This window comes from Neopsephotus bourkii, unplaced genomic scaffold (assembly GCF_033783945.1).
Source record: "Neopsephotus bourkii isolate Nb327-2 ecotype Australia unplaced genomic scaffold, CSIRO-AGI_Nbou_v1 NB_1572, whole genome shotgun sequence".
Classification (NCBI taxonomy): Eukaryota; Metazoa; Chordata; class Aves; order Psittaciformes; family Psittacidae; genus Neopsephotus; species Neopsephotus bourkii.
The window spans coordinates 7231178-7243791 of NW_026902048.1; the positions used below are offsets into that span (position 1 = coordinate 7231178).

The 12614-nt window shown below is 46.4% G+C and overlaps 1 protein-coding gene across 1 annotated transcript in view; it reads left to right on the forward strand.

Moving 5' to 3' along the window:
* The window catches only part of FANCI (FA complementation group I), a 25260-nt gene continuing 12646 nt past the window's right edge, over window positions 1-12614 (forward strand). The window contains exons 1-17 of the mRNA XM_061371349.1: window positions 1-162; window positions 254-326; window positions 1846-1976; window positions 2348-2504; window positions 2585-2642; window positions 3038-3079; window positions 3557-3680; window positions 4622-4707; window positions 5152-5284; window positions 5505-5597; window positions 6087-6223; window positions 7014-7194; window positions 7756-7843; window positions 9001-9131; window positions 9784-9854; window positions 10726-10840; window positions 11504-11626. Coding sequence (XP_061227333.1) covers window positions 79-162; window positions 254-326; window positions 1846-1976; window positions 2348-2504; window positions 2585-2642; window positions 3038-3079; window positions 3557-3680; window positions 4622-4707; window positions 5152-5284; window positions 5505-5597; window positions 6087-6223; window positions 7014-7194; window positions 7756-7843; window positions 9001-9131; window positions 9784-9854; window positions 10726-10840; window positions 11504-11626 — 1827 coding nt within the window. The 5' untranslated portion in view covers window positions 1-78. The remainder of the gene's footprint in view (window positions 163-253; window positions 327-1845; window positions 1977-2347; window positions 2505-2584; window positions 2643-3037; window positions 3080-3556; window positions 3681-4621; window positions 4708-5151; window positions 5285-5504; window positions 5598-6086; window positions 6224-7013; window positions 7195-7755; window positions 7844-9000; window positions 9132-9783; window positions 9855-10725; window positions 10841-11503; window positions 11627-12614) is intronic.

Below are 12614 nucleotides of genomic sequence, written 5' to 3' on the forward strand. Positions count from 1 at the left end.
TGACGGGCGGGCTCTTCCGGGCGGGAATTTCGTGGCGGCGGGGCCGGCTCCGGGGCGCTGTGCCCGTGTCCCGGCACCATGGCTGAGCGCATCCTGGCGCTGGCGGCCGAGGAGGCTCCCGAGCGGCTCCAGGAGGCCCTGCAGAGCCTGGGGGAGAGCGAGGTGCGCGGGTACCCAGCGGCCGGGCCCGGTGTTCGGGGCGGGTGCGCGCTGTTGGGTGCAGCGCAGCTCACGGCGTCCCCTTCCCTTGCAGCTGAGCGATATGGTGACAAGGCAGGCCCTGAACGGCAGGGAGACGGCAGCTTTGCTAAGAGGCATCTTCAAAGGTGGGTAAGCACTGAGATGCGCTGGGTGGGGGTGAGGGAGAAGTGGTCATGGGCACCAGGACGTGTGACTTCTGGTGGAAACAAACATAAGGACATGGCTGTTGGAGCAGGTCTAGAGGAGGCCGCGAGGATGATCAGGGGACTGGAGCACCTCCCATATGAAGACAGGCTGAGAAAGTTGGTGCTATTCAGCCTGGAGAAGAGAAGGCTGCGTGGAGACCTCATAGCAGCCTTCCAGTGTCTGAAGGGGGCCTGTAGGGATGTCAGAGAGGGACTCTTCATTAGGGACTGTAGTGATGGGACAAGGGGTAATGGGTTCAACTTTAAACAGGGGAGGTTCAGGTTAGATATAAGGCAGAAGTTCTTCCCTGTGAGGGTGCTGAGGCGCTAGCACAGGGTGCCCAGAGAAGCTGTGGCTGCCCCATCCCTGGCAGTGTTCAAGGCCAGGTTGGACACAGGGGCTTGGAGCAAGCTGCTCTAGTGGAAGGGGTCCCTGCCCATGGCAGGGGTTTGGAACTGGATGATCTTAAGGTCCCTTCCAACCCAACCCATCCTGTGAATCTGTGAAAATCAGCTGGTCAGGGCTGCCCAGGGAAACGTGATATCCCAAAACAGGTACGGGGAGATAGGAGACTGGACTGACACATTAATGAGCCTGTTGTAAGTGGGCTTTACTTTTGCCAGGCCTTAGGTGATATATTTTACATTGGCTGTTGGTAGTCATAGTTACTGTACGTATTAGGGTCTTGAACCTGGGTCAAGAACATGTTCATTAGCAATAAGGAATTAATGAGTAAAACCAGGACCTGGTTCTGTTTAAAACATCAAAGGAGAACATCTGAGATTGATGATGTTATTTCCAGCTTGGCAAAGTGGCTGTCCAATTAACCAACTTAGCAGTCAAACTGAAGTTTGATTCATTCTGAAGTGAATTATTGTACTAATAATCACACCCACAGATCAAAAAGACCTTGACCCAGGTGAAGGCCCTTCCTCTAAGCATGCAGTTATATGAATGAATATGTAGTCATATGTTAACTAATAACCAGTCAGTATGAAATCTATGATTTTTGTGTATAAAAGAGCCCTGAAACTTGATGTTCATGACTTGTGCAACAGCCCGCCCAGGCCTGGCTAAACACATCTCCTGAGCATGTGGATTTGTTACATGCTGGGTACGAATCCACTTTTAGGACAACACAGGCACCTTGGAGTAGAGCTGAGCCAGCTGAGACTTAATTGCCAACCTGATTCTTCTCAGCATTTTGACACTTCCTGATCTCTGGCAGCAGGTTGAGTGAAGCACAGGGTGTGATAGCAGGGTTGAGTGCTTCAGCTGCTTTATCCAAGAGATTCTCATTTCCTGTGCTCTGTTTTATTTATCGGTTGTGTCAGATAGATAAAGCAGGGAGTTGCAGTCAGGTGATAGTTCAGCCCTGCTAATTTCCTGTTGGTTAGCAACATGTTACTTGCATAACTTTTTGTCCATTCTTTGTTTTCTGTATTTCCTCCTTACAAGGCTCCCCCTGTTCCCAGCAGAGTGGTGTTCTCAGGAGGCTTCAGGTTTACAAGCACTGCATCCCACTGGTGGAGTCAGGAGACCTGCATCTGGCCAAAGTGTCTGAAATCATAGGACTGCTTATGCTGGAGGTAGAGATTCCTTTGGGTTTCCTGGGTATCACTTTGTGTGTTGATTGAGGTACCTCACTCGGCCACTGAGGGAGATGAGTTGTGTCCTTTCCATGGATCCACCCTGGACTAAGTTAGCTGATGTTGGAATTTGCTGTGTGTGTAAATGTGATTATCTTTAATTTAGACTTGAAACTCCAAACCTATAATTATGTCATCTTGATACACTGCTCTGTTCTATACAAAATAGAGATCTCAGGGCCGAACTCCCCTTTAGGGGAACATTTCCCAATAGGAATGTTGTTGTTTGCTGGTTTTTGGTGATGGTTTGGATGTATATGTGGACCTCTGTGCAGTGCCTCAGGCTTTTCAAACATTGTATGTTCTCCCAGGTTCACCAGCTGCCAGGCCCTGCCTTGGCTGAACTTGCCACCCTGTTTGTGGATGTTATCAAAGGTGGCAGCCTGTCTAATGGGAAATCTTTGGAGTTGTTTTCCACTGTTCTCACTGCACTGGCCAGTTCGAAGGAGAGCCTGGCTTATGGGAAAGGTAATCCCTTTCAGTTCCTTCTCTACAGCCTGTCCTCCCTTCCTCTGGAATCAGCTCCTCAAAGACTTTTGCTTTTTCAGGTGAACTGACTGGCGAAGAGTTTAAGAAACAGCTGATAAATACCCTCTGCTCCAGCAAGTACGTACATCCCTGCTAGCTCTTAGTTACATGGCAAACCGGCTTCATGTTGTGCTTTGAAAAAGGCACCATCATGAGCTGAATGTCACCACCTCTGGCCTGTTCTATCATCCTTGGATCTGTACCCAGATCTTGTAATAGTGTTGCATGAACCGGTCTTGGGAAGCACTTGTTTTCATTCCTGTCTTGGTATTTGTTACTGTGCGGGCTGGGGCAGCTCAGAACCATTACCAGTCTGGGTGGTGGTGGTGATTTCTGGTGGAAACCTGGCTTCTAATCTTAATATAAGAAAATAACAGGGACATGGTGACACTGAGTAATTGTGTATGAGGAGGGAAGGGCGAAGTGGTAATTGTGCTTGCTCTCCATTTTCTGACCTAGTTTTGTTGTACCAGGTGGGATCCTCAGAATGTGATCCATCTTGCCAACATGTTCAGGTAATTCTTTTCCCTTCAGCATCAACACTTCTATGTGCTGTTGTCTTGTCTGTGCCCTGTTTCACGTGTAGTTTGGGGCAAGTACAAATAGGCCTGACCATACCAGGCACAGCCACATGAATGGTTGGTCAATGAACATCCATGTTGGATCCATTTGGACAAAAAACACAGCTTTGGGAAGGCATGGCCCAAAGACTGGGCATGGCATCATTGTTTCTGTTCCATGTGTGAGCGAGCCTTGGCAAGTTAATAATACATTAATGAGCATCATGTGGAGATCTAAGCACAGAAAGAAGAGTATCTTGGAACAGAGGTAGGGATTTGAGGAATCTTTGGCAACTGCTTCTGGTGAGGACTTTGGGAACACTTGCTGCCTGTCTGTACATTAGAAGCTTTTGTTTAGTTATGGGCTGAATCTGCTGTGGGATTCTGAAGGAAACCAGTGGAAATGATTAGGCTGCATCTTTGATTCAACAGGGATATTCCACTGTCGGGAGAGGAGCTGCAGTTTGTGGTAGAAAAGGTCCTCAGGATGTTCTCCAAATTAGACCTGCAGGAAATTCCCCCTCTGGTTTATCAGCTGCTGCTGCTTTCTGCAAAGGTAGGAGCTCACGTGAGCCTCCCCTTAGGTATGTACCATGAGAAAAATAGCTGTACAGACTGAGCAATAGGCTGGATTTTGGCAGGAATTCTGATTGTTGCAAACTGATGTGGGGAGCAGGATGCAGCACGACATCAGTAGGTTTATTTCTCCAGCTCCCTCTAGCCTGAAGAAGCTGACTGCTCAGAGATAGATACAATCTTTATGTTCCTTGTGGGGAAGGAAGGAAACCTTTGGGAAACAAGGGGTGAGCACAGACCTGGCAGACAGCAGAGAGGATTGCCTTTTCTCAGTGTCCTTAAGTGTGGTTTTCCTCACTGTGATCTGCACACTATAATAATATCTCATGCAGTGTTAACTGCCTTCTGGGTTGTAGTCTGACTTGTGCTGCACACATGTCATTCCCTGGGCTTTTCCTTCAAGCAGAGGCTGCCAAGAACATCTCTGCCCTTTGACAGGGTGATCTGGCTCTTGGGCTTCATTTGTGACTGAGTCAATTCCAAAAGTGATCCTGTCAAAGACAAATGATATGGGTGTTTTAAGAGGTTTTTCTGGTTTGCACCTGGTTTCCAGTTCACTGGCCAAATATATATGTGTATGTGTGTGTGTATATATACATATATAAGGCTAGAAGTTTGAAAGCCTTCCCAATTGATTATAACATAAGGCCTTCCCAATTAATTATAACATAAAGGATCCTTTCTAATTAGTAATAACTTAAAGAAGCCCTGGGAACATCTGAAAGATTCAGCTTCTTCCAACTCTTTAATAAAGAGTAAAAAGAAATACACAAACTAAACTGGATGGCTTCATTTGGAAATGACCTGGATGGGAGCCCTCCCCACCTCAGGGATTGATGAAGGGAAAAGAAGGATACCATGACATTTGTAATTGATGGGTACAAGCCCTGTAGTGGCTCAATGTGATGTCCTCCCTCGCAGGGCAGTAAGAAGACTGTTTTAGAAGGAATCATCAGTTTTTTCAATCAGTTGGATAAGAGACAAAAGGAAGAACAGAAGGTTCCACAGTAAGTTCTTTCTCTGTCATCCCCTTTTCTTACTACCTAGGTAAAGGTATAGGAGGTGGCTGGTCTCCCTAGTAACAAGCGATATGACAAGAGGAAATGGCCTCCAGCTGCACTAGGGAAGGTTTATACTGGATGTTAGGAAAATATCCACCAGAAGTGTGGTCAGGCATTGAAACAGGCAGCCCAGGGAAGTTCAAAAGCCATTTAGATGAAACCCTTAGTGACATGGTTTAGTGGTGGCCTTGGCAGTGCTGGACTTGATGTTGGACTTGATGATCTTGAAGGTCTTTTCCAACCTAGTTTATTCTGTGATCCTAATTGTAGTCACCCTGGTCCTGGCCAGGGCTCCTCAAACTCAAGTTGTTAAACCTTGTACAAGTACATCCTCCTTGATGCATAAGAAATGATTCATGGCTTTGGATGGCTTGGTTTTGAAACTTACAGATCAGGGGACCTTGAGGTAGCCACAGTGCCCCTGGACCAACTCCGCCACGTGGAAGGCACCGTTATTCTCCATATTGTTTCTGTTATCAACCTGGATCAGGACCTTGGCGAGGAACTAATCAAACATCTAAAGGTAGGACACAGATGGAGCAGGCTCTGCTGCTAAAGATGCTGAAGCAGGGGTTTTAAATTTAACTGGTTATCTGTAGAAAGGATTTAACAGCTTTTGTGTTTGCAGTCATGTTCACTTGTAAAAGTGCTGTGATATGTTTGAAGGCAGATGTGCCTTGCAGCTTCCCTGAGCTAGCGGGATGCTGCAGTTTAACAACTGACTGTTGCTTGCCATTTTCTAGACTGAGCAGCAGAAGGACCCTGCTAGAGCCCTGTGTCCCTTCAGCGTGGCTCTTTTGCTATCAGTTGCAGTAAAACACAGACAGCAAGAACAGGTATGTGGGTGATCAGCTTGCATGGGTATGTACACTGCACTTCTTGGAAGGGAAAGGAAGCATGATTAAGTCATAGTCCCATCAGAACTAGTCTTAAAATGGTTTCAGGATGTTTGTGGGGAGGCAGTTAGGTCATTGGTACCCTGTAGTTTACTGAACACTATAAAAGACCCCAGAGCAATATCAGAATTTTCCAGAGCTGTGGTTCCTGGGGGTTGGTGTTACAGGATGAGAAGAAAAGCAATGTCTTATTTTTTGTAATGCTTTGGCTCTGTGTTGGCCACCTGAAGAGCATCTGGCAGCAGGTTGCCCTCCTTGAGGCACTTAATGAGGTTGGTGTATTTGTCCTGAGACAGAAGTGAGTTCAGACTTTTGGCAGGCTCTACTGGAACTTGTGCTCTGGCTGGTGCTCTTACTGGAACATGCCCAAGACTATACAGGTCTCATTTCAAAGATCGTTTCCTCTCACTCAATGATTTTGTGTTCCAGGTATTTGATTTCTTGAAAACATCAATCACAAGAAGCTGCAGGGACCTGCAGTTCCTTCAGGCCTCCAAGTTTCTGCAGGATTTGTTTCCTCAACAGTATGATGTAACTGCTGTCATTCTCGAAGTGGTGGAAAACAGGTGAGTTGTTGCCACATGCTGCAGAACGCTAAGAGGGCTTTTAAAGGGGAATGGTCTGGGATGCTAAATACTGCTGGCCAGGGAACAGTGTCAAAATCCAAAGTTTTTATCCTGGTTTCATATTGGTGACCTAAAAAAAAGGCAACAAAATGCAGCTGTGTAAATCTGCTCTCCCTCCCTCAGATCCCAGAATCTGGTGGTACAAAGGACTAAACTGATCAGGACCCTCTATCTGCTTCCTACTGGTGAAGCTCTGTATGAGTTGATGATCAGTATGGTCATATGAGTCATGCTGCTGGCTGTAGTTTGTGTTCTGATCAAGGAATGAATGATAGGTCCACTGTTTTCTTCCCCCACATGGTTAGTCCTTTAAACATCCTGTGGGAGGATAACTCTGATCTGTCCGCAGCTGTCCTTCAGTTTGATGAGAGGCATTCCTCTTCTCTCTTGCTTTCTGACTTGAAGATCTCAGGATCAGTAGGATATTTGTGCATCCCAGCTGTAGCCTACTGTCACGTTCAAATCAGGCCTGAGTGCACATTGTTCCCCACAGTGAGGAAACCTTTGGAAGGGAAGTCTGGACTGCAAGATGTGTTGTGCTGAATGCCTGTCCCTCAGCCTAGAGACAGTCATGGGCTTGTGAGGGATAGTCCCTGGTGTGATCAAGTATCTCCTATTGCTGCTTTGGACCCTGGAATGACTGTAGAAAATTTTACTTTAAACTGCTCTAATCTAAACCTTTTCTCTGACTAAGTTGTTTCTTTCCTGGTCTGCTTAATGCTTTCCTCAGTGCCTTTGGCTGGGACCATGTTACACAGGGCCTGGTGGATCTTGGCTTCAGCCTAATGGAATCATATGAACCAAAAAAGCCCTTTGGAGGAAAAGCTGCTGATGCCAGTTATGGCCTTTCAAAAATGCCAGCTCAGCAGGCTTGCAAACTGGGAGCAAGCATCCTGCTGGAAACATTTAAGGTACTGTGTGTTTTGGAGAGGGATTTTTTTGGTGTGGGAGAGAGCTCTGTTGGTAAACGGTGTCAGAACTCTGCCTGCTGTATCCATCAGTACCAGATTTAGTCTTCTCTTTACTGTTTACACACAGTACCAGATTTAGTCTTCTCTTTGCCCCATCCAACTGGAAGAGACCATCCTCATGAAGACCTAATCCTAATCTGCTCCAGCTACCATGATACTTGTGTAATCCCTATTACACTTCCCAAGAAACTGCAAAGAAGGTAGAGAAATTCAGAGGGACAAAGGAGATCTGTCAGGGGTGGGACTGAAACCAACATCTCCACTGAAGCAGTAGATTTGCATCCCACCACTGATGTCACCCAGTATTTTTCAAGTGTGTGCCTCTGATGGGCTGGTTCTGCTTGGCCTGGGGTGGAATCTGAATCAACCTGTGTGAATTTAGCTGAAAGGGGACTTCAGGCAGCCAGTCCCATCTTACCTGTGAGATCTGGATTTGCTTTGTGCTGCATGATGCCTGTGCTGTGAGGCATCATTTTTATTTGTTGTTCTTTTTCATTTCAGGTTCATGAGCCCATCAGAAGCGATATTCTTGAGCAGGTCCTGAACAGAGTCCTCACAAAAGCAGGGTCTCCTGTCAGGCACTTCATAGGTAACAGGAAAGAGAGAGAAATGTGTCCTGCCCTGCAGAAACTCAGAATATAGCTTCTTGAAACAAGTTCATAGATTCATAGAATAGTTTTGGTTGGGAGGGACCTTTAAAGATAAGTCCTATCCCCTTGCAATGAGAAGGGACATCTTCCACTAGATCAGGTTGCTCAGAGCCTTGTCCAACCTGACCTTGAGTGTTTCCAGGGGTGGGGCATCTCCCATGTCCCTGAGCAACCTGTGCCAGTATTTTACCACTTACACTGTAAAAACTCTCTTCCTTATATCTAGTCTAGATCTGCTTTCCTTTAGTTTAAAACCATCACCCCTTGTCTTATTGCAGCAGGCCCTACTAAAAAGTTTATTCCCATCTTTCTTATAAGCACCCTTTAAGTGTTGAAAGGCTGCAATAAGGTCTCCTCAGGGTCTTCTCCAGGCGGAACAACCCCAGCTCTCTCAACCTTTCTTCTTAAGAGAGGTGCTACATCCTCTGATCATTTCTGTAGTCTTCCTCTGGACCTGCTCTGGCAGGTCAATGTCTTTCCTGTGCTGAGGGCTCCAGAGCTGAATGCAGTGCTCCAGGTTGGGTCTTACCAGAGCAGAGGGGAAAAATCCCTGCCCTTGACCTGCTGGCCATACTTTTTTGAATGCAGCCCAGCATACAGTTGGCTTTCTTAAGTTCCTGATGAAGTGACCTGAAGCCAAGAAAATCACTTGTTCCTTCCTCTCTTACTAAGGTGTCAGCTGCATCAGATTACCGTGTATTCACCACAGGTAAAGTTTGCAGACAGTTGCCATGGCACAGCTGACACACAGACAGTTGGTATCCATCAGTCAGCAATTTGTTCCATGTTCCTTAGCCTTGCCTTCCTCCTCATCCTTGGGCAGGTGCTTGGGAGTCACTGGGACTGCCAAAATGCCTCTGCTGCAGCCTCTTCTCTTATACCTCAGTGCCATCTGGTGGGATGAGGCCCTTCAGCTGGGTTGTGAGCATTTTACATTGTGTGACTGCAGCAGAGCTCAGATTTTCAATGCTTATCCTGTCCTGAGCTCTGTATGGTGGATGGGCTTTGATTATCTGTAATTGTTAGCTCTATAGACATCTTTTGGTTAGACTTTTCTTACCCATTTTCTTACCCCGATTGTCCTTTTGTTTTTCAGACTTGCTGTCCAGTATTGTTGTGTCTGCTCCTCTTGTGCTTCAGTCTTCATCCTCCAAAGTCACAGAGACCTTTGACAATTTGTCCTTTCTGCCCATTGACACAGTGCAAGGGCTCCTCCGGGCAGTACAGGTAAAGCTTTGCATATCTCCATGAATATCCTTGCTAGTTTAGTTCCAGTGACAGCACTAGGCCACAATTATATGCATGATCTGTTAAACCTCCTTGTAAAATAAACCTTCATGCTCTGCTGTAGGTTCTTTGGTGTAGCATGGAACTGTTCTTCAAGCATGGATTTGCATGTGCCCTCTAACAAAAAGCATATGATGTGGTCTGGCATGGTACCAAAGCTGCTCTGTGCTGACCTTTCATATGGAAGATGCCTAGATGCTGCACGCTGTACAAAACTAAGTATGCAGTGTTTAACTGAACAGCTGGAGCTGTCATGTTGATTTTTCTCCTTCCAGGCTCTGTGTCAGTGTTTCTGTTTGTCTGGGCTGAGATACTGCCCTGGTATTAAATTTTTACCTGCTTTGTCCAATCTGGGATAACTGTTCTTTTCCCAAACCCTTGCACCGTGTCCTCACTAACCTGTGAGGTGTCTCACTGCTACACCTCTCTGGGTTTAATTTTATACTGGCTTAAAATGGTTTGGTTTTCCTACTGTACTGATGACAGTATTGGAAACACAGGGCCAGATGGGCCTGAGGAAGATGAGCTCATATGCCCCAAGGGCTTGGCATGCCTTAGTGCTTTTCTCTCCAAAGCCTGTTTTCCTTTCCAGCCTCTGCTCAAAGTCAGCATGTCAGTGAGGGACTCCCTGATACTTGTTCTCCAGAAAGCTATCTTTTCCAGGTAAGCTGGGAAGGGATTCATTGAAAAGATTTCCACAACTCATCTATGGTTCTGGAGTGGAAGTATGTTTCGTTTGGTTTGGATGAGTCTCTTCTTACTACGTTGGATGGTGACATCTCCTAACCCTTTAACCTAGCACTGAATACAGTCGCAGCTTACTGAATGGAGACACAAATCCCAAACCCCAGCTAACTGGGCTTTGGGAATTCAGAAAGCTGTTGGGAATGCCAAATAAGTAGGCAAAACTAAAACCAGTTCCAGTGTGTGTCTACACTGCTGAGTACATCCAGAAGCTAGGGAGAGTCTGGAATGCTGAGCTACCACTTTTCCCCTGATCCCTTACAGAGTGGTAGAGAAGCAGGCTTGTTGTCTTGGTAATGCTTTGTCCAAACCATCCCGCTGTCTTCGTGATGCTGTGATCATAAACTGGATTTTGTTGGGCAGTGGCTGCCTGGTTATGAATACAGAATTCATAATTTAAGATTATTATTCAAGGCAAGGGACTTGCTCTTGGGAAAGACCCAGAGTTTCCATGAGCAAAGCAAAACACCAGCTTTTTGTGAGCAATTTTTCAGCTCTGAGACTTTCCCATTCCAGTTTTCAGGGGATATTTAATGCTTTGGTCTGTCCCTCTGCTAAGACAGAAAGGAACTTGACTGTTGTGAGCAGGTAGAGCAAAGGAGTTCTCAGCCAACTGCCAAGCTCTCAACTCCTTGGGACTGTGCTGCCCTCTTGGGGAATACAGTTCCATTGAGCCCAGTCAGCCCTTATTTGTGGACTCCTTTTCGTTGCTGAGTTGGTCTTGTATTTACCTCTGAGCTTCTTGCTTCAGTTTTTCATTATGCTTCTCTTTTTTTCTCCTGCCTCACAGGCAGCTCGATGCTCGGAAAGCTGCAGTTGCTGGCTTTTTGCTTCTGTTAAGAAACTTTAAGATCCTGGGCAGCCTGGCCTCTTCCCAGTGCAGCCAGGCCTTTGGTGCCACTCAGGTAAGTGCTGTTCTGCAGTCCCTTGGGTGGACAGACGAGACAGTCTCATGTCTGATACCATAGAATCATAGAATAGTTAGGGTTGGAAAGGACCTTAAGATCATCCAGTTCCAGCCCCCTGCCATGGGCAAGGACACCTCCAATTAGACCATGTTGCCCAAGGCTCTGTCCAGCCTGGCCTTGAACACTGCCAGGGATGGAGCATTTACCACTTCTCTGAGCACCCTGTGCCAGGGCCTCACTACTCTCAGAGGGAAGAACTTCTTCGTCATATCTAACCTGAACGTTCCCTGTTGAAGTTTGAACCCATTCCCCCTTTTCCTGTCACTGCACTCCCTGATGAAGAGTCCCTGTTTGAAACAATTCAAGAGTAGAGTGTTTCCCAAAACTGGAAATAAAACTTCAGTAAGAATTAGTCCTGGAAGGAGAGCTTTGGGAAATGCAATGAGAAGCTGGCCTAAGGATGTTGCCTCTCATTCTGTCTTACAGCACCAGTGTTCTAGGGAGCATTCACACTACTCCATGATGATGATAAAGAGCCTGGCAGCACGCTAAGGCCTGTTTCAGTGATTGTTTAGGGGCCAGGCCCCTTACCACCTTGCTTGTGTGTAGTGATAATTTGAGAACTGTAACCACTATAACGTGGCTAATATCCCCTCCCAGGTACAGGCAGATGTTCATGCCTGCTATAATTCTGCAGCTAATGAGGCCTTCTGCCTTGAAATCCTGGGCAGCCTGAGGCGGTGTCTGAGCCAGCAGGCGGATGTTCGGCTGATGTTATACGAGGTAAACGTGGTTCCTTCAATCTCCTTTTAGACAGCCACTGTCTCTTCTGTAGTCTGGTTCTAGTGTAGCCCCAGGTAAGTAATGATCACATTATTGTGGAAAACAACCTACCATCTTGGTTATGTTCTTCATGGGACACATGTACTAGGGACTATATTTTTCCAGTCCTTCTGCATCTTTTCATTTTGGATCACTGTAATCCCAAAGACACAGTGATGTATCTTCCTCATCTCCTGCACTGCTTAAGAGGAAAAATGCATCAACGTCTCTTTCTGTAGTGTGGCCTAGGAAATGGGAAGCATGTTTGATGCCCAGTGAGGAGTGTTGTACCAGGCATCGGATAGACACAGTTGCTGTGAGTTAATGATGAACTCCAAAGAAAACCCTGATTGGAGAACATGTGGCAACTTCCTTAAAGAGTGCAGCAGGGATCAGTCTTTTCTCCTCTTCTTTTTGCAAGCTTCTACAAAAGGCTTGTCTGTCCTTTACATTTCTTGTGACAAGTGGCCTAATATAAAGAGCCATCTGGGGGTGTGTATCTTGGCGCTTGAGGTAACCATGGGGTACCATCCTGAGAAAAAGCCTATTCAGGTCAAAGAGATTTTGTTTCTTTCTTTACTTGGTTGGACTGACCTTTGGTGAGCTGCAGGTTTTGGGTGTGTTCGTCACTTGCTGTAAGACTTGTGCTTGCTTTATCCACCACTGAGTTTTCTCAGTCTGAAGGATTTTTTTTGCCTCCTACAGTTTCCCCACTGGCTTGTTTTGCCTTTGAAGCAGGATTTCACAGTTTGAAGTTGGATCTAGTGCTAGTGTTAAATAGCAGTGAAAGTCACTCTGGGCTTGATGCCACCGCTGCTAGGGAGATACAGCTTGTAGGAGGGCCCCTGTGAGGAAATTCATACTCTTTCTGATTCATACCTTCTTTCTGTGGTGCCTTTGCTTTGCCAGGTATGGGGTTTTACACTGAGCACATTGTTACTTCCTCACA